This window comes from Gossypium raimondii, chromosome 1 (genome assembly GCF_025698545.1).
Source record: "Gossypium raimondii isolate GPD5lz chromosome 1, ASM2569854v1, whole genome shotgun sequence".
In the NCBI taxonomy this organism is placed as follows: Eukaryota; Viridiplantae; Streptophyta; class Magnoliopsida; order Malvales; family Malvaceae; genus Gossypium; species Gossypium raimondii.
The window spans coordinates 14541627-14566552 of record NC_068565.1 but is presented as its reverse complement, the minus strand read 5'-3'; the positions used below and the strand labels follow the sequence as shown (position 1 = coordinate 14566552).

The 24926-nt window shown below is 30.9% G+C and overlaps 2 protein-coding genes and 1 long non-coding RNA gene across 3 annotated transcripts; 1 reads left to right on the top strand and 2 right to left on the bottom strand.

Annotated features, from left to right (window-relative positions):
• Window positions 1-27: 27 nt before the first annotated feature.
• Window positions 28-625, top strand: LOC105783658 (uncharacterized). The gene is made up of 2 exons (XR_008196633.1): window positions 28-84; window positions 178-625. It is a non-coding gene; the product is annotated as an uncharacterized LOC105783658 (long non-coding RNA).
• Window positions 626-878: 253 nt separating this feature from the next.
• Window positions 879-3128, bottom strand: LOC105783670 (vacuolar-sorting receptor 3). Its single transcript, XM_012609256.2, has 4 exons — window positions 2959-3128; window positions 2089-2165; window positions 1933-2014; window positions 879-1499 (listed from the first exon to the last, which is right to left on the bottom strand). Exons 2-4 carry the CDS (start codon window positions 2155-2157, stop codon window positions 1369-1371), a joined length of 282 nt encoding a protein of 93 aa, XP_012464710.1. The 5' UTR covers window positions 2158-2165; window positions 2959-3128; the 3' UTR covers window positions 879-1368.
• Window positions 3129-6824: 3696 nt separating this feature from the next.
• On the bottom strand, window positions 6825-13593 carry LOC105783619 (uncharacterized). Its single transcript, XM_012609185.2, has 10 exons — window positions 13390-13593; window positions 12315-12362; window positions 10786-10959; window positions 10649-10698; window positions 10486-10555; window positions 10280-10385; window positions 9813-9879; window positions 9561-9636; window positions 8336-8625; window positions 6825-7130 (listed from the first exon to the last, which is right to left on the bottom strand). Exons 3-10 carry the CDS (start codon window positions 10943-10945, stop codon window positions 7047-7049), a joined length of 903 nt encoding a protein of 300 aa, XP_012464639.1. The 5' UTR covers window positions 10946-10959; window positions 12315-12362; window positions 13390-13593; the 3' UTR covers window positions 6825-7046.
• Window positions 13594-24926: the final 11333 nt, after the last annotated feature.

Here is a 24926-nt window from a genome sequence, read left to right as displayed (position 1 = left end):
TCACGAAGCGATTCAGTGATTCGCCTTTGTTGGGTGTCTTTGCCATGACATGTTCGAGGCTAAGCAGCCAAGGGAGGATGCCTGGTAATTTTTCTTTTTTCCTTTTATATTAATATTTGATGGTAAGTAAGTATGTATATTAACTTAACGATTTGCTTTGTTTTTGTTAACTACAAGGAAAATTGCAAGCTACGTCAATACTTGTACAGAGAGATGCGCCATGAAAAACTGATGATAATCGCCTATGAACGAAATTATAATAAAAGGCCTTCAATTACATTTAGCCTGAATGAAAAAACCATAATTTGATTGTTGTTGTATTTTCAATTTTATATTTACTAAAGTAGTATGAAAAAAAAACAGTAATAATACAATTATTGCGGTGACCCAAGAATCATGTGATGTTCCTTGTTTGTTGTTTTTGTTGGATCCTTCATGTTATATTATTTAATTGTTTTCCTTATTTTTGAAGGATTTTATATGCTAAATGCACCCAAGAATTTCTTGATTACTTGTTGTTATGAGTGCACAGCGCCAAGGCTTCGAGTATTATACAAACAAATATATCTCAATTACATCTATTTATATGTAAAAATAAGTTCTAAATCTATTAATTGGTTCAATAGCTTCAGTTTATTTTAATTTTAAACGTAATTATAAAATGTTAAAATATTTAAGATAAAAAATTAAAAGATAAGTTTAAAATATCAAAATTTTGTACCTTCCGGTCTTCTACCTGTACCAAGTCATTTAAGTTTCGTTCTGGTCAAGATTTCAATATGCTTCGCATGTTCCAATATGCCCATTCGCTGTGCACTCATAACAACAAATAATCAAGAAATTCTTAGGAGCATTTAGCACATAAAATCCTCCAAAAATAAGAAAAACAATTAAATAATATAACATGAAGGATCCAACAAAAACAACAAACAAGGAACATCACATGATTCTTGGGTCACCGCAATAATTGTATTATTACTGTTTTTTTTCTCTTTTTTTCATATTACTTTAGTAAATATAAAACTGAAAATACAACAGCAACCAAATTATGTTTTTTTCATTCAGGCTAAATGTAATTAAAGGCCTTTTATTATAATTTCGTGCATAGGCGATTATCATCAGTTCTTCATGGCGCATCTCCCTACACAAGTATTGACGCAGCCTGCAACTTCCCTTGCAGCTAACAAAAACAAAACAAATCGTGAAGTTAATATACTTACGTACTTACCATCAAATATTAATATAAAAGGAAAAAAAAATTAGCAGGCATCCTCCCTTGGCTGCTTAGCCTCGAACATGTCATGGCAGCAAACCCAACAGTGCAGAATACGGAACTGCTCGTGAGGTGGGTTTCCTCCAGAGTCTCCACTAGTGCTTCTGACGGCAAGCAACGTTGATTACAATCCCCAAGGGAAGTTCCGTTGGCGACGCAAGTAGTTCCACAAAACACATACCCAAATCCAACCGGGGCGAGTGCTGTAACAGCTTGACGTTAAGGCCTAACAAGAATCAACAACAGCAAACAGAACATCAACACCCATGATTTCTCCCCCATTATGTATATATTTGATTTGATTTGATTTGTTGACGATTGCTTTGCATTGCTTGATATAGGTTTTATATAGACTTTGATTGTCATGTCAAACTGCCCTATTGAATGTAAAATTAAGATGCCAAACTATAATGCTAAAATTTGATTGAATGCAAAATTAAGAGAACATTTCTATAAGTAATCAAAAGTAACATGAAATGGATTTGTCATGCCAAACTACATGGAAAATGCTTTAATGTCTTGTCCTTTTTTTAGAATTCTTCCTAACAATCTAAATTCTTCCTAACCATTCCAAATATTCTGATTGTCAATCTTCTTTCTCATAAGACATGAATCACAAATGAACACTTAATCCGTGCAAATAAAATCTTGATTCTCACCTTCCCAGTGACTGTATCCATCTCCTTTGAATTGCACGCCATCAACCAAGAGACATTCACAAACTCTTCCTCGAAATGTATCCTAAGAAGCAAATCAATATATTCAAATAAGCTAATGGAGTAGAGAACCCCTATCAAATATGTTTTGATTCATACCCTGCAGGCTGTGAGATTTACTGTTTTATCTTGCCAACAACCACCATTATTTTCCAAGCATTCATTCATCTCCACATCTGTGAAAAAAGTAACCGCCATCACTGGTGTTTCAAATAACAACTGGACAGTAAGTTGAAACACTACACTGGATTTCTAAAAGCCTAGCTCTCGCCTATGTTACTTAGAAGGATCTTTGAAAAATCATATCACCGTACACATGTTCGGATATTGAGTCTAAAACTGGTACTTAAAGCAAAACCAAGAATCAGAGAAACTTAGCTCTACTTTTGTAGACACCTCTAAGGCTATATCCCTATGAAAGGAGGGAAATGAAGCTAAAAGAATGGACCTAATTTCAGAAAACAACTAGTAAGATAAAAAGAGAAAAAGACATCCGTCCAAACAACTTAAAGCAAAGCTGAAAACAAGTATATTAATACATAAATTAATGAACGAATAAATATATAAATAATGATAATGAAATCAATGGAAACTGATAAACCTAAATTTATTTAAATGAATTAGTTAAAAATAATAACATAAATCCAAGTAGATGGAAAAACCAAATCAATTAACCCTCAAATCCCAAACTAACAAATAAATTATTGCCCCATAAATAAACCAAATCCAACAAATTGAACTTTAAACCTAATATTAAAAATTCCCCAATTTGGAATTACTCAAATTAGCTAAAACAACACAAAAATTCCTCATCGTTCAACCCTACAACAAACAAATTATAGCTCAAATAAACAAAACCACAGATTAATTCTTCTCTCTGTTCTTGTACTGTTTTTTTTTATATTTTGTTCTTCCTTGATTTTTTAAAACAAAAATAAACGAGAAGGAAGGGAAAAGGGGGGAACTTACCTTTGGAGCGTTGTCGGAGGATCCCTTCGTTTCGCCGCCTTGGGGTCTGAAACGGCAGAGAAGGAGGAGCTGCGGCGGCTTGGGGGGGCTAGGTTAAGGAAACCCTAGCAGAGCACTCCACTTTCTCCCTCTGTTTGTTTTAAGAAAAAAGAAAAAATGAAATAAGATTGTTTTTTTGGAAAAAATTTAGTTTTAATATTAAAGACAAAACGGCGCCGTTTGGAAGTCCAGACCCGCGCGTCGACCCGACCCGCAAGCTGGGTCAACGCGTTCTGACCTTAAATGGGGAATTTTCGTGTTTGGCCCCTCCTCCTTTATTTTGATTTTAATGCGGTATTTCATGCATTTTCAATTTCGCCACAACATGTCGCTCATGTTTCAATTCGACCCATAGACCAGGCACATGGAGCTCGTTAAAACGACGCCGTTAGGCCAGTATGGGGATATTTCTTTTTAATCCTCCTCTCATGGCGCGCGTATCGATTTGGCCCTTTCTGGAGTTTTCCATTATTTTAAATTTGGCCCTTAAACTCTGTTTCTTTTTTAGTTTGATCCTTAATCAATTTTTTTAGTTCTTTTATATTATTTGGCATTGTCTATTATTATTATATTATTCACTATCGTTATTATTATATATTTTCTATGCATTTACATTCGCATATTTTATATATATGCATATTTAATATATATATATATATATAATTTTAAGCTTTTTTACATACATACATATTGTTTTATAGTTTATATATTCTTACATTTTATACTTCATTTTATATATACCTTTATATACATACAGATTTTCACACACATATATATATTTTTCATAGTTTATTTATATATTATATTTATATATATATATTGTTCTTTTTTGTAAATATATACGCATATACATACATTTTCATTTTTTATTTTTATTTTTTACTTTATTATACTTTATATTTTATATATATATATATATATTAATACATTTTTCTTATTTTTGAAAATGTATACACATCTACATGTTTTTTATTTTATTTTTACAATTTTCATTACATATATACATGCATATTTTTTAGAAATTATTATAAGTTTGTTGTATATATTTCTTCACTTACCTTTTATATGTACACTTATATTTATGTGTTAAGTATGCCCACTCATATTTTCGAATTTGCTTGTATATTGTACTTGTATATATATTGTAAATACATATTCATATATGTTTTACATTAAAGTTTTGTTTCACATTGTACATTAACCTTAACATACCCTTTTTGAAAATATATTTTGGCTTTAACCATACATCAAAGTTATTTTTTTGATTCAAAGGTTTTCTTTTTTTGAATAAAAGCAATATTCGAAGTTTAGAATTTTCGAGGGAAATTGAGCCCTAACGTATTGGGTTCTGATTTTCTTTGTTAATCTTAAATAACCGAGGATATTCTTTATTCAAAGTGCATGAGTACAAAAATCATTTTTGGGAACTTAACTTGTTGTGTCCTAACGTATTGGGTGTGGCATGTTACTTTCTCAAAATGAAGATTTTCACATAAAATAAAGTGATATTCAAAGTTCGGGGATTATGAGGAATTGTACCGTAATGTATTGGGACTCGTTTTCTTTACATGACTTGAACAATTGATTATTCTTTTTTAAATTCCACCGTTTGAGTTGATTTTAAAATTTTTTTTAACCTTCGACACTAAGACATCAAATAATCAATTTGGTACCAATTTTGGGCGTTACGAGGGTGCTAACCCTTCCTCGTACGTAACTGACTCCCGAAATCGTTTTCTCAAAATTCGTAGGCCAAAATAATTTTTAATATGAGCCGATCACACCGAAATCGCCACCGATCCTTTAATTTTATATGTTTTTTGTCGAAACCGTTTTTTGAAAACAAAAATTTAGTTGTCGACTTTAAAGATTTTACTATAATGGCAAAAGAATGAAGAGTACAAAAGATGGAGATAAAAACTAAACCCGAAAAACAAAGAACCCGAAAACGTAAACACAAAATTCTCTGAATGTGTTACGAGTTCTAATCTAATGGGTGTGTCTCATTTCTAAGATTGTAAAAGAGCCTATTTATAAGCTAAATTAGTAAGTCAAATAAACTATACTAATAAATGCTAAATATATTATACTAATAAATACTAAATCTTCTAGAAAGAAAATATATTTTTGTTTAACTTGACTTGCAAGCAATCTCTTAGAATTTGGGTCACACAATTCTAACATGTACTATTCATTCTTTTGCCATTATAGTAAAATTATCTTTGCCCGTGTTTTTTTATCCTCTTTGGAAGGGTTTTTCCACGTTAAATTGTGTGTTCATCTTCTCAATTTCTTTTGCTATTTTACTTGTTTGTTGCTTAATCGGGATGATTCTAACAACCAAAATGAATCTAGTTGCCAAATTTAAAGATAAAAAAAAACAAACAAAAAAAGTACAAATACTAAAGTGAGCCTAATTCCCAAGTTCAAGTACTAAAAGTTATATTATCCCTAAAATTTATGCTTGAAATTATTAGATAATAGTCTCGCATTGGGGATTCGGATTCCTAACGACTACATCTAAAAGTTTTATATTATATTATATTATTTAATTATTATTAATGAATGTGGTGGGACTCAAATAAAATGATTTATTTAAAAGAAATATTTGTTTAGACTAAAAAATTATTAGTCTCAAATTAATCCTTCAACTTGATAAATAAGTCAATTTTAATATTTAATTTTTCATTAGTCTCAAATTTTAACATTTTTCAATTTAATCCTTAAACTTAGACACTTTGAGTTGTGTCACATTAACTTTTCTCAATTTTATATAAATTTTTAATTTTGAATTAATGACTTGATACAATCACAGAATACCATATCATCACAAATATAAAGACTAAACTAAAAAAATTGTCAACTTTTAAGGCAAATATAGACAAAATAAAAATGGACATAATCGTCCAGAAACTGAAAAAGTAATAAAATTGGGTGGGTTTGATTTATATTTAAGAATATTTTAATGAATAATTAATTATATAAATATAAAAACAAATATTAAATTTAATTAATTTGGATTTTTAGGAGATACGATCCGGTTTTATCCAAAGCTAAAAACAAAATAAATAAATAAAATCTAACAATTGCTCATAGATTTAGAATGAAGATTTTAAAAAGTGTTGGTCTAGTTGATTGGTTTCTCATCCAAAGATTAATTATTTGGATGCAAATATCGGCTACAATACAGATACATTTAATTTTGTATATAAAATATCATGTATTTATTAATTTAAATTTAAATTTAACCTCAAATTATACCATATTTTTCTTTAGAAACCTATTTTTATTTTCAGCATCTTAAAAATAATTCCCTCTCATTTTATCCTCAAAATACAATACCAACCAATAAAAACAGACCAAATTGAATAATTTATCTGCCTACTCTTGACAATAATAATAATAATAATAATAATAAACACTTTGGGCACCTCAGTGGAACAAGTGGTGTAGTTTGAGACCAATTTTGTAATCAAGCATTCTAGTTACTCTAGAACAATTAAGAAATGGCAAACTACCTGGTAGGCCCCTCTATTATAAAGATTGGATCAAATTAATTCCTCTAAATCAATTTAATCCCTATACAATTAAGGTGAAATTTCAACAAAGTTACGTCTTTGACAAGGTTAATATTGGTTTTGCAAATAAAATCCTTTATTTGGAGTTGAACTAGAAACGAATAAAAATTAATTTTTCAAACACTAAATGTTAACTTTATTACAATTTGACATTATTTGATTCTTTTTAATAATACAAGCCAAAATCAGTCTATTTAATAGTAAATGAACTAATTTGATTCAGTTCCTATAACAGAGGGACTTAGCACATACTTTCAACATTAAGAAATTCTATAGAACAAATACGGAACATTTTTAACATACCAAAAGGCAATAAACAAAATTTGCCACTTTTAAGCATACTAGAATTGGTTCCTTACACCCTCCAAAAACCAGTCCCTGAACTAATAATGTCACTGAACAAACGCAATAGAACAAACAACAATAATTTTAAAAAGATCAATTATTAGCATTTAATTAGTAGGTGCAAGATTAGTCAACCTCCATACCAGAAATGGCTTCCTCTAGAATCTTTTGAAGTTCCTTCACTCTTTGCCGTGTTAATGCAATGCAGTCCTGCATCCATGGAAAAGTTATTTTCATATCAAGCTCTTGGTCCATTGGTTCAGTATAAGTTTAAGGGTTGACATAATTTTTAGCTCCTGAACTTTGCAATTAGGTTTGGCCCATGTTAGTTTAGGAACTTGGCAACCTTTTCCATTTCGGTCATTGCAAGTTGATTTTCATTAAAGTGTGATAACGAGACACTCCGAGATTGTTTGAAGAAGTGGCACAATCTTAGAGTGTTATGCTCGCACCTTAATGGAACCCAATTTAGGGACAAAATTGGAAAAAGCTGCCAAGTTCCAAGACTAATGTGGATAAAAAAAATTCAGATACTAAAGTGGACTTCATTGCGAAGTTTAGGGGTAAAAAATTACATTAACCATAATTTTAACAATATATAATTTCAAGGGTTAATGTAATTTTTAGTTCTGGAACTTGGCAACTAAGTTCACTTTGGTATTTTAACTTTTTTTGTCCACGTTAGTCCTAGAACTTGCAACTTTTACCAATTTGGTCCTTCAACTTGAGCTTCGTTAAAAGTGTGATGACATGGTGCTCTGAGATTGTGCTACATAATCACCTAATATATATATATAATTGGGAAAAGCTGACATGGTACAATATTAGAGTGTAAAGCATCACACCTTAATGGAATCAAAGTTCAATGACTAAATTACGAAAAACTACCGAGTTCTGAGACTAATAAAAAAAAGTTAAGAGTACCAAGTTGGACCTAGTTGTCAAGTTTAAGTGACAAAAATTACATTAACCCTAACTTTACAACAATTTGTACGGCAAACACATCATAAAGAAAAAGACTTCAAAGCACCAAAAAGTTCGAATTTTGAACATGACAACCTATATTTCTATAAACTATTTCCCTTTTGGACAAGAAAATGACCTTATGGCCTAATCTTGGAGTCAAGGTGGCTTCTAAAGTTAACGGTGAAAAATACACCATGATAAGAGCACTAAAATGTAAAGCATCATAAGAAAAATAAAATAAAGTTTGAACTCTGAACATGACAACCTATATTTCTATAAACTATTTAACTTTGGACAAGAAGATGACCTTCAGGCCTAATCTTGGAGTCAAGGTGGCTTCAAAAGTTAACGGTGAAAAATACACCATGATGAGAGCACTAAAATGTATTATGCTGCTAAAGCATCATTAAAACCTAAAAAGGGACATCAAGACCAAAAATTCAACTGACCTGGATAGCTGATGTATATGCTAGAACTGTTCCACCTGGTTTTTGAAGCGAGACGAGTTGACTAGATGAATCTAAAACCACGGTTACAATAGTGTCCATAATAGATTCTTCCTCGGCAGTAGGATCTGCCAAAATGTAGTTCTTGTGAAGTACACATGTCAATGAAAACGGAACGCTGCTCAGATTAATTTTTCTCTTCTCCTTATTCACTGGTTCCCTGTCAGATAGTCCTTGTTCCTCTGATAAAACGATCTTTCCATCATCGTTGAGAGATACCACCGGGATTTCCACTGGAATTTTTTTTCGTAAAATAAAAACAGTTAGGTTAGACACTCCAAAACAAAATCTATTAAATCAATAGTGTAGCTGCAGAGGGAATATCAAGACCAGATAATTCAAAGAGGCTTTGCATGGGACAGCAAGCTAGGCAAAATTAAAAGGTAAATAGATTACAGCCATAACATATGGTTGACCTTGCTTTGTATCTTATATCATGAAAGTATAAATTGCGGATATTTTACAACAGGGTCTACCATTGAAGTATGCCCTATAACCAATAAGCTTGGTCAAGATTTATACTGCCAATTATGCATACTAATCACTCATCTAATATGAGATTTAGTAATTTTTTGGTTTACCCAAGGAAAAGCTTTAATCATGGATTAGATGAAACCATGTTCCTAAAGCAAATTCCGATCATTGTATTGCCAAGATAGAGCAGTGGTAATTTTTGCTGGTACATGAAAATGCGTTTCCTATGTTAAAACTAAAGGAAGTAATTCATGCAAAAACCCCAAGATCGCCAGACACACACTTAAAAGAAGCATGAAAATCAGAATGTCAACCCTGAAATAAAATCAATTTGTATGTTAATGCATCAAGTGGATATAGCTTTTAGTGGTTTATCATAAATTTCTTAAAGATAACAGAAGGAAAAGGAGCATTATGTTCCAAGTGTCTTTTGTCAACCTATTATGACTCACTCTTGATAAATAGATGAAATGCTACTTTTAATTTAATTTACACCGGAGGAATTCCTTAGGCGGTCATACATTTTTCTCTTTAAAAGAACAAAGCAATTTTACCATCGCAAATTTTCTTTTCCCTCTCATTGTCAATCTTCTTTCTCATGGAAGAGGTTGGTTGTTTTTGGCAAGTATTATCATATTTAGTGGCATGGTGAATTGATGTTATAATATTTGATGAAAATGAGAGAAACACTTACAATGAGAAAAGGCAGCAACCGCTGAGAGTAATGCAGTGTCAAAAAGAGCACCATCAGCATCCAAACAGTATATGTCCTGAAAAAACAGAATACTATGTTACTTCCGTATTCAAGGAGAACAAAGGCACTATGGTATTACTTGAATTTCCATATCAACTTGCATGAACGCTAGATGGCTTATGTTCGAACTCTTACACAACTTGAAAGTCCTAAGACGGATAATTAAGACATTTTAAAACCACAATCACGTACCAAATATGCCATCCAAGCAGCTTTTCCACTAACCAAGGACAGTTCCTTCAAATTGATCATGCCAGAGCTGTAATTACACATGACAGGTTGTTTGAGAACCTAACAGAAAGAAAAGGATTCAAAGTGGAACAGTTTTGAAACAGAACATTTATAAGTGTAAAGAGATTCAAAAGAAACGAAACCACCAACAAATTTAGATAAAATAACTGACCAGTGTGCTTCAGCAAGCAGTAAGAAGCAAGAGGGAGAACAAATTGAATCCACATCAATAATCATAAGTAAATAAAGAGGCGAAGAGGAAGATAATGATTGAATCCACACAAAGATGAGATAACAAATTGCAGACTTTGCATTCTAAAGATTTACAGCACAGATAAACATCACACGTCACAACTACAAGTAAATTAACAGGCTTAATAGGGTGCATCTCAGCATCAATAAAGAATCAAGGAACTAAATTGGCATGCCTTAAAATAGTGTCTGACAATTGCTTCGCAACGACTGGTGCTGCCTCAGCCGGTCTGCCAGGCCTAACAATTGGAGAACAAATTGGAGGCATGTGGAAATCAATAGCTGAAAATGAAAAAGAAATTATGATAAAGTACGAGAGATAAGAGATGCGTTTTAAGAAGAGAAAGAGAAACAGGAAAGCGTGCAGCTAACGGCAGCAAACCTATACAACCCTCATCCGGTGTTTCCAATGAAGGGGTCATGACCTCCATTTTGATAGCAGCCAACATAGTCTATGCCATGCAAGCAATTAATTATTAAACTCCAAGCTTAATTGCTTGCCAAAGCAAAGCAGTATATGTATTAAGAGAAAGTGACAAACTTACAGTTGAACCAATTTTTGCAAGTGCTGAACCATTAGCAGATGCAACAGCCCCTGGATATTAAAGGAATCAGATCCAAGTATGAAGAAATATTATGTCACATAAAAGTTTCATAGGTATATCTTTTTTCTTTTACTAACCAAGGGCAATGGTGGTTTCTCTTGCTCTTCCAAGCGGACGAGCATCAGGACGTATAGACTCTAAAAGATGTTTCTCGTAGAAACGAAGGGGAAAGAGGCGTCTGAAAGCATCTACCTCAACTTCAGTTGACAAGTCACCGCTTGCATTTGGTAATCCCATCGTCAATCTATTTTCTTTTGATCGAAAAAGGGGGAAAAAACACATTTATACCCATCGTCAATATTTGAAACATAAACTCATGCAACGATAATGAAAACAATAAACAAATTAGAAACAAGAAATAACCCACCATACAAAGAAAGGGAAAAATGATGAAAACACCCAATAAAAAGCCAAAGAAAATGGGACTTTAAATTGGTGAAGAGGAGCTAATAAACAATCTCACTCATGGGACAAAAAGGGTCATTTTCTTTGTGTTTATTGTCAAACTAATTCTCAAAAAAAAAAAAAAACGATGATAAAACACTCTAAAACTTGAAATAAAACAAGAAAAAAAATATAAAAAGTAATATAAAATTATTATATATGAGAATAAAAGAAAGCCGTTTCCGGTGTACCTTAGCAAATCGATGGGCCGGGTCGGGCCCAGAAAAAAATTAGGCCCGCTTTCTAGGCCCAGGCCCGGCCCAAAATATGGGCCTGAAAATTTGTCCAAGCCTGGCCCGGGAAAAAATTCCTGGGCCCTGCCCTGCCCGGCCCTTTTTTTTTTTAGTAAACACCAAAATTGTTATAGCAGCTATGTAAATATTGAATTAATGGAGTGGAAATTAGTTCAATAAGAGAGATTAGAATATGATTAACTACTTTAACGAATTTGACATGATTTAAAATTTAAAACTTAATTCAAGTAATCCTTTGCGTTTAAAGGATTGAGATTAAACAATTTAAAACTTAAAATTTCCTAATAAACCTAAACTTAAAAATTGAATTTAAACAATTTAAAACAATTGAGTTTAAACAATTTAAAACTTAAAATTCCTAATAAATTAGAGTGTGAAAACGCAAACAAAAAAGGAATAAGAATTGAATGGAACAAAACATTTATTAGATTTCAAATTTATGTATAAACGTAGAAAGCATAATATTGTATATATAAGCCTAAACTAGAAAACATCCTTTATGTTTAAGCAATTGAGATAGTCATACTTATTCTATAAGCTAAATTACATATGTACCAAAAAAGAAATTAATGAAATTCAAACTGCATAAATCCAATCCAAATTCATAAATAGAAGCATCTCCATTTCTCAATCCAATTATTTTCCTACTAGTAGATAATCAATTTTAGCATAACATTACCATAATTTAATCAAAATTTAAGTTTTTCTTTCCCCTAATATTTTGGAAGTTCACTTCTTTTTCAGAGGAATCAGTAATCATAACAATGTTTTGAGATAAGGACACAAATTATCATCTAGAAAATCTGCTAATCCTGCATTTAATTGCAAAATGTTGTACAAAGTAAAATAAAAGAAAATCAAATTAAATTAAATTAAATTCTAAAAAGAAAATGTAAATGAAAGCTTACCGGAAAGGAAACTAAGGTAAGCCAAATCGATTTCAATGTCACTTGTTTCTGCAATAAAACAAAGAAAAAACAAAAAAGATGAGATTAAATGAAGAAACTAAGCTTGTGATCTCAGCCCTGCAAATTACAAGCTCTATAAAACATAAATCAATTCTCATCCAATAATAATTGAATAACACAATTTTGTTCTTAATTGTGCTCAGCTACCCTTAATCCTATAGCTTCGTATTGAAATACAAAACTCACCTCAAGGCAATTTTACGGTAAAGATATATATACATACATATATATATATAAGTTGCTTTCTAAAAATGAAAAAACAAGTTTCCAGATGTCAGGAACCATATGCTAAAAAAAATAATACTTCACTTGTTGAATAAAACTCTTAATAATCAGTCTCTCCCAAGCCAGGATGTTTCTCATCAAAGAAGAGATTATCATTTTCAATGCTGAAGAGAGGCGAGAGATTTGTCTGGAAAATGGGTTTGACTAAGCAGGCAAAGAGGAGGAGGGGCCCTTACAGCATCCATACAATGACAAATGTGCAGATTACAAGGCAGACACAAGATTAGTAAAGCATGGCCAGTACATCTCTTGTCAAGAATCTTAGAAGTGAATCACACTTAACAGGAGTCTCACCCGTGATACTTGTCGGTAAATGGGACAAGTCTCGAGGACATCCGTGAAAGATGTAAACCAATGCTAATTCAAAAGGTTGAACATACAATCCAGAATCCACATTCCAAAATTCCAGATTTAATCCCCCCCCCGAAGATTCAGTGTCTTAAAATCAAAATCAGAAACCACCATATTGGTCATATTAATATAACAGAGATCAATCAGTTCATCAATCCAAAAATAAAAAAGCAAAAAGCAAAAAACATGAAAAATAATTTAACAAATTAACATGCGGAAAAGGTGAAGAACTGACGATTTACAAATACAGAGGAGAAATAATTCGAGAACTGAAAATTCAAAGGTAGAAGCACCGTAAAAGAGAGGGAAAAAAATCTAACTAAATGTCTAGGGTTAACACTGTTAACAGCAGCAAACTCCCTTTTAAAAGTTAACATACCTTTGAAATTCAAAGGTAGAAGACGTAGAAGCACCGCTCTAACCTCTGATTCTGGAATTGAGTGGAGCCGTGGAGGACCGGAGGTGGATCGGTGGAGGTAGATTGGTGGAGGTGAAGGTTGATTTTCGAATTGGGAAAAAGAGGGGGGAGGGCACGGGCTTAGGGATTTTGATCGGTGGAAGAGGGGAAATGGGAAATGGGGAAATTGCACTGTATTTTAAAAACATTTTAATTTTTTATAATTACATTTAAAATTAAAATAAAGTGAAGTTATTGGACCAATTAATAAATTGAGAACTTATCTTTACATATAAATATATTTAATAGATGTAATTGAGATTTATTTGTTTCTATATATAACATATAACTTACTGAGAAATTAAAATTAAATTATATATACATGAAAAGTATTTTAAAATATTAATAAATTCGAAACAATATTTGAAACATAAATTCATGCAATGATAATGAAAACAATAAACAAATTAGAAACAAGAAATAACCCACCATACAAACAAAGAGAAAAATGATGAAAACACCCAATAAAAAGCCAAAGAAAAATGGGACTTTAAATTGGTGAAGAGTAGAGGTGTTCATGGGCCGGGTCCAAAAAAATTTCGGCCCACGTCCTAGGCTCGGGCCCGGCCCGACCCAAAATATGAGCCTGAAATTTTGTTCAGGGAAAGTTTAGGAAAAAATTCCTAAACCCGAGCCCGGTCCGGCCCGTCCCATTTTTTAAATAAAAACAAAAAATTTATTTTAAAATAAAAATGTTTTAAAAATATTTTAAAATTAAAAAATAAAAAAAATATATTTATTATATTCGGGCCGGGTCGTGTCCGGGCAAAAAAATTGGTACCCGAGGCCTGGCCTGTTTTTTAAACAGGCCTCATTTTTTGCCCAAACCCATATTTCGGGCGGGCCATCGGGCCGGACCGGGCCGCCCAGCCCATGAGCACCTATAGTGAAGAGGAGCTAATAAACAATCTCAATCATGGGACAAAAAAGGTCGTTTTCTTTGTGTTTATTGTCAAACTAATTCTCAAAAAAAAAAAACAATGAATAAAACACTCTAAAACTTGAAATGAAACGAGAAAAAAAATATAAAAAGTAATATAAAATTATTATATATGAGCATAAAAGAGCCGTTTTCGGTGTACCTTAGCAAATCGATGGTAGGCAACGACGGCGAAACGTTTAACAGAGAAGAGTGGAAGTGACGAAATGAAAATAGCGAGGGCTCAGCATTCATTAAGAAGCTTTTTTTTTCTCCTTTTCATTTTTTTAAACAGTGCAATTGGGGTAATCCGGTAATTAAAATGAAAATAGCGAGGCCTCAGCATTCATTAAAAACCTTTTTTTTTTCTACTTTTCATTTTTTTTAAACAGTGCAATGGGGGCAATCCAGTAATTAAAGTCATCTGAAGCAAACTAAATGGGTTAATGTCTTTTTTAGCCACAAAAATTTCACCCAATGTGTAATTTAGTACCTGTAGAAAAATCCAATTTAGTAATCGGTACCATACTGTTCCAGTCTTTTACTTAGGTTTCGTTTTGGTCACGATATCAATATGCTTCGCATGTTCCAATGTTTGGCCCATTCTAGCCAATACCAGCCTGTATCAATTGCAACAAAATTTTAATATTTAAATTTATCTTTTAACTTTTTATCTTAAACATTTTAATTTTTTATAATTACATTTAAAATTAAAATAAAGTGAAGCTATTGGACCAATTAATAAATTTAGAACTTATTTTTACATATAAATATATTTAAATAGATGTAATTGAGATTTATTTGTTTATATATATAACATATAACTTACTGAGAAATTTAAATTAAATTACATATACATAAAAAGTATTTTAAAATATTAATAGATTCAAAACAATACATTAAAATATACTAATATTGATACATACTAATACTATAACAAAAAGGGCATGCTAACTAATACAATACTGACAACCTTAGATCGTGTCCAAAACCTTAATACAACTTAACCGATGATTTAACAATAATGAATAAATGAAACATGTCATTGTATTTGATTTTGAATTTTTATATAACTTTTATTCGTTGATTATATTTTTACCACTTAATTAAATTTTAAGTTATTTCAAAATTTTGTTGTACCTTTGAAAATTGAAAAAAAATATTTTAATCATTTGGTAAAAATGTAACTAGCCAGTAAAAATTATAGGTAAATTTCAAAACCAATAATAAGAAATTACATTGTATCTATTTATTTGTTGGTGTGAAGTGAGCGTGTGAATTAAATAGTGTTAAACAATTTTGGACCGTATGGATACACGACAACATGGTGTATCAAATTGGACATTTAATTTGTACTACATTACACATTAGGTAAAAGTCCAAGGGCCAACTGAAAATAAAATATGCATTTTTTTATGGATAGAAGGAATCTAGGGCTCGAGTTAGACTACACTTGATCATGGGTCGGGCTATTCGTCCCAACCCGAATGTCTACTCGAAAAGTGAGATGGTTTATGTAAAAATATAGGCCCAAAAAATGAGTTTGGACAAAAAAAAGAGATGTCCATTTTCTAAACAGGTCGGGCCTTTGGTAAGCTTTTTTGGCCCGAGGTCGACCCGAATCTGAAAAAAAAACCTACTGCTTTTTTATGCTGTTTTGTCACTTTTTTGGTGCAGTTTCGCTATTATATTGTTACTATTTTATTGTTATTGTTTTGATATTGTATAACTCTTGTTTTATTGTTAATTTTGCTACTATTTTAAAAGTATTTGCATGCTAAGTTGCACCTATTTTAGTGTTATTTACGTATAAATAATTTTTTTAAATTTATTTTCAATTTGTTGAGAAACATTTATTTTAATGTTTTTAATGTATTTGATGTATTATATTTTTTAATTTTGTTTTTATGTAAAAACAATAATATAATTTTTTTTTGATACGAGCAGGCTGGACTTAGGTTTTAACATTTTTATCTAAGCCGAACTTAGACAAAATTTTAAGTCCACTTTTTGGGCCGAACCGGTCCTGGTCATAAAATTCTATCGAGGCCCGATCCGGCCCATAATCATCTCTAAGTTCGACTCCAAACTCGAGCTTCAATGATATATATTTACTATATATTATAAAATATAAATATAGTTTAGAAATTTTGAAAAATATGAAATTAAATTGATTTTTTAACTAGGTTTAAAATTAAAAATTTGATAACTAATAAAACTAACAGGTAAGATGGATCTTGTAACTAGATAACTGTCCAAAACACTCAAATTGAGACAAATCAAACCAAATTAGTTGGGTTTATCTGTTTAAACCAACATAAGCTCTCTTCCCGTGAACATAGGTTTCGGTTGAAAAAAGAAAGGAAAATTAAGGTTAATATTGTATATACAATAATGAAATTATAAATTAATAATATAAAATACTAAAAAAATGAAATTTTGATTAGACTATTAAACCATTCGAAACGGGTATTATAATACTCAAGTTTGATTTGATTAATAATTAGAGTTGTTCAAACTTGAATTTATAATTACTGAATTGAATTTTGGCTCAAATAACCTACAAGAAGTCTTGGCTGTGTACTCATAACATGTAATCTGCTTTTGTAGGTAGCCTCATGAAGAAATTCAGGGTGCATTTAGCACATCTTTTCCTAAAAATGGAGGCCTCATTACATAAAATCCTCCAAAAAGAAGAAGAACCTTAAGACTAATTAAATAATATAACATAAAGGATCCAACAAGACAACAAACAAGGAACATCATTGTAATTCTTGGTCACGCCAGTTTAGCGATGAGTGAAACCTCTCAACTTTGTGTTGAAATGTCACCGATCATTGTCACAACTCTCCCCGCAATACTTCTCGGTCTATCATATCTCATCCAAGAACATCGAATTGTCTTGAAGATGGGAAAGTATCAAACTCTTCGTCCAATTCGTCGGCTGTCACAGATTTGGCAACCGATAGGTTCACATCGATATGAGTTGGACGCCTCGATCGCTTTCTCCATTGGAGGATCATAACTTGAATACTATAAAGAGTCACTATTGGTAATATCAAACTGGTTTAAAACTATAATGCAAGAGATCGCCATGACTAAAACGATTCTTTGCCGAATTATTCCACTTGCGGATTTCATCTAACCATTGCCGAGCATTGGAAAAGTACTTAAAAGTAGCCAAAACTCTCTGAAAATTGGCTTTGGCTTTCCTTAGGCTCCACATTTGGGAACCTCCATCCAACATATACCCTACAACCTCTTGCCTTAACGGCGGTTCGTTTCGGCTTAGACTCAAACAAAGAATACGAACGGCTTGTTTCCTTAAAATATCGAGTTGGTATATCAAAAGAAGGTAAATATGATGCAGTTGAGGCAACAAAGGATTCATGGTGTAAACCAGAAATAAGCTTTCGGACATCGTAATTCGATCGATTCAAACTCATAAGTAATACTCCTATGCTTAATTCAATTCGGCACTTATAAAACATATTCATTCAAATTTAACGATATATAATTACTTATGTACTTACCTTGTACTGACACGAACGGACCAGAACGACTAATCAACAACTTTCGACTTCCTCCGATCCAATTCCGATTTCTTCTTTTCTTGATCTAAATCAATTCAAATTTAACTTATTTAATTAAAAATTACTTCAATTACATCCAAAAACACATAATTGGGAATTTTTCACTTTAGCCCCTAACATTTCAAATTTTCACAATTTAGTCCCTATTTCAAAACAACACAAAATACTCAAAATTTCATTAAACTCTAGTTAGGCTGAATTCTCCCTATGTCCCTAGCAGCACATTAATTTTATTTATTTCACATTTTGACCCTTAAATTTTTTAATTTCACCAATAAATCCCTAATTTGGATTTTTATCAAAAATCACTTAATTAAATATAACAATCAAACATCAAAGATTTATTTTCCATCATCAAACAACGAAAACCATAAGCTATCATCAATGGCAAATTTCAAATTCATCAACAATACCAAAAATTAGAGCTTGGGCTATCTAAAACACAAAGCAACGATCTTAAAAACATAAAATTTATCAAAAACCGATCAACTAACATACCTTAATCAAAGATTGAAATGGCTGAACCCTAGCTTGCTGATTTCTTTCTTTTTTTTTCTTTCAAGATTCGGCAATATGGATGAATGAATCATCCACTAACATGTTTTATTTATTTTATTACATATTACTTTACTTTTTACTATTTTAACCTTAAGTATTTAATTATAACTTTTATAATGGTTGTCTAAATGTGTCCATGCATAATTCTAATGGCTAAATATCAACATAAGGACCCCACATTAGAAAATTCATAACAATAAAACACTTTAACAAATAGCTAACCACTTTTACATTTTACGCGATTAAGTCCTTTTTCACAAATCGGCGTACAAACGATAAAATTAATTCACGAAAATTTCACACATGTCAATTCACATACTATAAGCACGAAAAATAATATTAAAATATTTTTTGACTCAAATTTGTGGTCCCGAAACCACTGTCCGACTAGGGTCTAAACCGAGCTATTACAACTAATACGCCTCTTCTTTTAGTAATGATATAACACATCTCAAGCAATCTTCCGGGATACACATCATTTCATCGAGCACCCTCACAGTATTTTCCAACCAATATTCAACTTTAGTCGGATTATCATCCTTTTACCTCTAAATTCTTTAGCCCCACACTTTTGAATTTTATAAATCGGAGGTCAATGAACATTTATCGAATTTGGGTTCTGAGGATAAGGGGTGTTATAAGAGGCACGATTAGGGGTGGAGGTTACATTTGGGACTGTGAAGCTAAAGGGGTAGCTCGATTTAACTGATTGAACCATTAGTTTATCATTTTGAAGAAGACGTCTTTTGCCTTGCTCCGAAGCCTTTACGAAATAAGCATACTATTTGCAGCTTCCTAATCAGAAGTAGGAACGTTACTATCTACTTTATCTGATACGACACGATTCAATTTGATTGACAAGGTTTATCTATAAGAAAAAGCAGAATCTTGGATCAGAAGGCATCACGCTATCACAGGTTATTGTGGCATGTATTTCTAAACTTAGCACGCTTTACGTTCAGTTCTAGAATAAACTAAACTGTAGCTCTGATACCACTAAATGTAATACCTTTTACCCAACTCGATCGCCAAGCCTGAGCTCCAGGATGCTACATCTATTGCCATATCAACTACAAACATATAACTTTCAAGTCGAGGTATAATTCATGCAAACATAAGTATTTCAAAAAATAAACATGATATACAACCTCTCATGGGACTTATACTAGCCTACGTATACTCTAAAGTTAACTCGAGACTGAATAAGGACTAATTTACATCATTTTCAAAACTTCAAGATGACGTCACGACGTGAGGGGTTCCTTGTCATGACGTGACATACTAAATTGGCCTCGTTATGCCAACGGAGTTCCTCGTCATGTCGTGGCCTAAAGTCTAGAGCTCGTCGCAACAACATCGCCTGACGTCGCGACATGGACTCTGTTTTTAGCACAAATTAGGCCATTTGATACCTATTTCAATAAAACAATCAAACACAAGGTTTGGTGTATAATTTCACAACCTTACTTATACAAGACCATAAAAAATTACCAAAACATCACATTTTAACCAAATCAATCAACCAATATGCCACAATTTGGCATCAAAACATATTAATTCAACCTATTGCTTCACAAATCAATCACATGTGTTTATAGCCATTTTATTCCATCATTTACCATACCATTTTATCAAGCAAACTTGTCATTCAAGTGCCACATTTATAGCTTATCATTTTACCAAACATACACATATACATACGTGACTAACTTTCCATTATTCAAAATTTAGTGAAGTTCAAACCAAACTATGTAATACCCCGAAAATTTCTACAGTAAGGAAAGTAAGATAATATCTCTGATATAGTAAAATAAGGAAATAAAGTGATAAAAAGGGTAATTTTGAGTTATGTCAACATTAGGAAGTATATTATGACATATTAATTCAAGAAAGGATTAAATCACAAAAGTGAGAAAAGTTTTGTTGCCCAAGAGTAAATACTCAAAATTTGATGGGTTAAAGTGTAAATACAAAAAATTTGAAGGACCAAAGGTGTAAATATTTTAAGGGTGGAATGATCTAGAAATTAAGGAAAATGGATGGATTAGGACCAAATTGAAAAATGTGAAGAATTTTGAGGGACTAAATTGTAATTTTACCAAATTAAGTGATAACTCAATGATGAAATTTTAAAAGATTATAAAGGGAAAAATGGTCAATTAGAGAGAGAGAGAACTCTAAAAGGTAATGATGATGTTGGTGATATTTTTATTAATTAATTAGATAAATATTATTTAATTAATATTTTATTAAGATTTTTAGTATTATTTTATTATTAAATGATTAATATAAAAGGGACGAAAGATGAAGAGAATTCATCATCTTCTCATGCATCTAACGTGAGAAGAAGAGAGAAAGAAAGTTTTGCTTTCTTTACAATTTGGTCCTTCCACAAAAAATTTACCATTTTCACCTAGAAATCAAAAGAATTTCCATACCCATCAAGAGGGAAAGATAACAAGGAGACCATGCGGAGCTAGAATATCAAGTTAGATTCAAGAAATAGAAGCTAGAGGAGAGAGAATATCAAGTCAAAGAATGAAATCAATAGCACAAGGTAAGAACATCAAGATTTCAATATATTTTTGAGTTTGATATTATTGAAAAAGTAGGAAATTAATGTTAATGTAGAGTTTCATTATATAAGGTTCTATATTCTTGTTATGTTAGTAAAGGGAAATAAGGGGAAGTGATGGAAAATATTGACGAGAAAGGAAAGGAAGGTGTTATAAATTTAGTAATCAACATTTTGCACTAAAATACTTTTGGACAGCAGCAGTAGGTTAATTTTGAAAAATCCCCATAAATTATGGAAATCGAATTAGAGGATGAAAAAAATATGGAATTAAATCTTATTAACTCTAGTTTCTCATAGAAGAAATGGTGTAAGTAATAGAATTTTAAATCATGAGATATAATAAATTTTGTGAGACAAGGTCAGAATGAATTTGGGTTCCCCTATTCTGACTTTTGAAAATCATAAAAAATTGAATAAAAATAATTAGAGGCTTAAATTTATATGTTTAAAATCCTGAATGAGTCTATTTTCAATAGAAACAAATGGGAACATCATCCGAATTCTGTACAAAGAGATAATTAATTTTTAGTGAAGAGGGGTTGGAACTGTCAAACAGTGAGATAGGGGAAAATTTAAAGAATAAACTATACTTATTGGCTAAACAAAAATTTGAAAATTTTATTGTAAGAAGATATGTGAGTCTAGTTTCAGAGAAAATTTTTGGATCTTAATTCGGAGTTCTTTAGCTTAAGATATAATTAATTTAGTGACTATGACTCAAGTGAATAACTTGTTATGAGTAAACAAGTAAATAGTAGTATTATGTATATATCAAGGATGTGGAATGGAGTGGAGGATAAAAATATATGTGAATATTCAGCTAATATGAGTTTATTTTAAAATGGCTAATTTACATGTTTTAAATTCAGAGACTAAATTGAATAAAAGTGAAATTTTAAGGGTAATTTTGTAAAAATGTCAAAAATGACCAAATTGCGTGAAATGAATTGTTTTATTTTAAATTGAATGAAATATTAATTTAGATCAAGATTGGGTAGAAATTCGAGGAAAATGGAAAATTACCAAAATGTCCCTAAATTTTGGTATTTCTGCAATTTAGCCCGGTAAGTTCGTGTAACTTGAATTATATTCTTAAATGCTTGAAATGTTTGTTATTGATGTGAATATGATTTGAATGTTCATTGTATGAAATTTGATGAAACATTGATATATTTGATAAAAAGGGGAAGAAATCCCGGTTGAATGGAAGGAAAATTCGATGGATCTCTGAAAAGGAATTGACGGTAAAAAGGATCTAGCCCGGACGGGTGATCCTATCCTGATATAGCCCTCTCGAAGAATATGTAACACCCCCTAACCCCAAACCGTCGTCGGAATAGAGTTACGAGGTATTACCGGACATATCAGGTAATTTACGATAATTCTTAATTAAATATTAAACACATTAAGATAAAATCATAAAATCATATAATATTTTAGTAATTGACTTCATTCTTCTTTTTTTTAAAAAAATTTCGGCAGCATTTCTGCTTGTTTTTACATAAAACCCCCTGCAATTAAAACCATTTCATTTTCAAATCACAACCAATTCAACCAATTCAACCAATTCATTTCACATTCTCAATTTCTATTCCAAATACTTTCTAATCAACTTAATCAACATAATATCAATTTAAATTTAACAATATACTAAATTAAATAAATATAGATAAACTTCTTTCATTATAATTCATAAAGTTATAATACTAACATTTTCAACCATTTATATTAAAAACATAGTAACCTTTATACATGTCCTATGTACATGCCACATTACCAAGGAAAATTATACATCACCAAAAGTTTGTCAAGTCGGTCCGGCTTTGGATCTTTGGTTCGGTACTTGACTTCTACAACTCACAAGACGGAAACAACCGTACATTGAGTATGCATATACTCGATGGTATCACTATAATTCAATTTATAATTAAATACATTAAATCACATACATACTTTTTATTCAATTATCACTACTAATAAACAATTCAACCTTTTATATTATCAATTAATTAAATATATAATTATCATTCTTATTTCTTTATTTCAAATTTCACTCTTCACATATACTATGTTACTCAATTTAATTTTATCACCAATTTATTTCATTTGCCCTATTAACTCGACTCGGCCTCAAGCGGATACACGGATTCCAACCAAACACACCAAGATATCGAAGAATCGAGAATAAATAACAATATTCAACACACAAAGTCTTGAACTGTAATAAAGAATAAGAATAAAGATTCGACACACAAAGTGCCGAGTCGATAATGATAATGATAATGATTCAACACACAAAGTGCCGAATCAATATAAGAATGATGAGTCGGCACATAAGTGCCTGATCAGTAAGCCGGCAAATACTCCGTACACTTCCATATCCTATGGCATGCCAACTATATCCGACTAGCCCGACTAGTTAATAGGGTATTTAATTCACTTTTCAGTATAAATTTCCATCTCAATTCAAGATCAATTATAATTCCTTATTTCAATCGGTTTCACAAGATATACAGTAATTCTTTACTTCATAATTTCACAATTCAATGCATTATGCATAACAATATTCAGTATTTTCACAATTCACTCAGTAATCAAAACAATATCCAGTATTCCATAATTCGGTTCAGTATCAATTTCAATTTCATTACTACATTATAAATTTATTATTTATTAAACATTTACCTTAAAATACTTACCACACATAATTAGCAAATTAAACACTTAATAATAATAAAGTTTGAATTATAGTGATACAAACCGTAATTCCCGTGTCTATTCCTCGTCCACTTTTTCTTTTCCTTTCCTCGTGGATGCCTCGGGTGCGATATTAGCTACGAAAAGAAATTAAGATAATTTTCATAATCATTAGCACAACACAATTTACTTGCTGAAATTTTTATCTAACTTTTACTTTAATTTCAATTTAATCCTAACTAAATCTATATATTTTTCTTTCTCAATTCATACTTTCTTGCTACTCAATTTCTTGCCAAACTTATATGTAACTATCTAATTTTTATCATATTTTCATAATTTCGAATTTATTTCAATTTAATCCCTAAAATTAAAACTTATAGTTTAGTTTACAATTCAATCCTTTATTCAATTCCAATCAAAATTTTTATCAAATAAACCCTCAATTCCATCATTATTCAACATAAACCCTACTAAAAAAAATCTATTAACTTCCAAAACCTCAACTTATTTTCAACAAAACTAACTTCTAAAACATCTAAATTAAAAGAAAAGGACTTGATTGACTTACCAAGTTAAATTCCAAGCTTTAAAAACCCTATTTTCCCTTTTTCTTTCTTTTTCTTCTTTCTCCCCTGTTTCTCCTCTGTTTCGTCTCTTTCTCTGTTTCTTTGTTCTTTCTATTCTGTTTCTTTTCTTTTGCTTTGTTTTTATTTCCTTTTATTTTATTTACTTTATACTATAATAATATATTTATTCTAAATATCTATTAAATATTCAATCATATATTCACATTTGTACACCATCAACACCATACAATTGTCACTATTTAATTTGTTTACCAAATAAAAATCTCATAATATAATTAATTAATTAATTAATATCTTTTACTTAAATTTTAAGTAATTAATAATTATAATACAAGTGTATATTTATACATTATTACACTTGTACCATCTTATCACCACACATTTGTCTTAATTTTAATTTATTCCATAATAAAATAATACAATTAATATAAATTGCAATTTAAATAAATAATAATAATAATAATAATTATATACATATAATATTTATATATAACTTAAATAAGTCTTGAATTTAACGCATATAT

Bases quoted from the DNA above. Each gene is read 5' to 3' on its own strand.
- LOC105783670 (XM_012609256.2), bottom strand. From the start codon at position 2,157: ATGAATGAATGCTTGGAAAATAATGGTGGTTGTTGGCAAGATAAAACA. The intron at 2,015-2,088 runs GTATGAATCAAA...TTTGCTTCTTAG, and splicing joins TAAATCTCACAGCCTGCAGG to GATACATTTCGAGGAAGAGT. The intron at 1,500-1,932 runs GTGAGAATCAAG...GATTCTTGTTAG, and splicing joins TGGATACAGTCACTGGGAAG to GCCTTAACGTCAAGCTGTTA.
- LOC105783619 (XM_012609185.2), bottom strand. From the start codon at position 10,945: ATGGGATTACCAAATGCAAGCGGTGACTTGTCAACTGAAGTTGAGGTA. The intron at 8,626-9,560 runs GTAAGTGTTTCT...AAAAAATTCCAG, and splicing joins GGTTGCTGCCTTTTCTCATT to TGGAAATCCCGGTGGTATCT. The intron at 7,131-8,335 runs GTCAGTTGAATT...CCATGGATGCAG, and splicing joins CATATACATCAGCTATCCAG to GACTGCATTGCATTAACACG.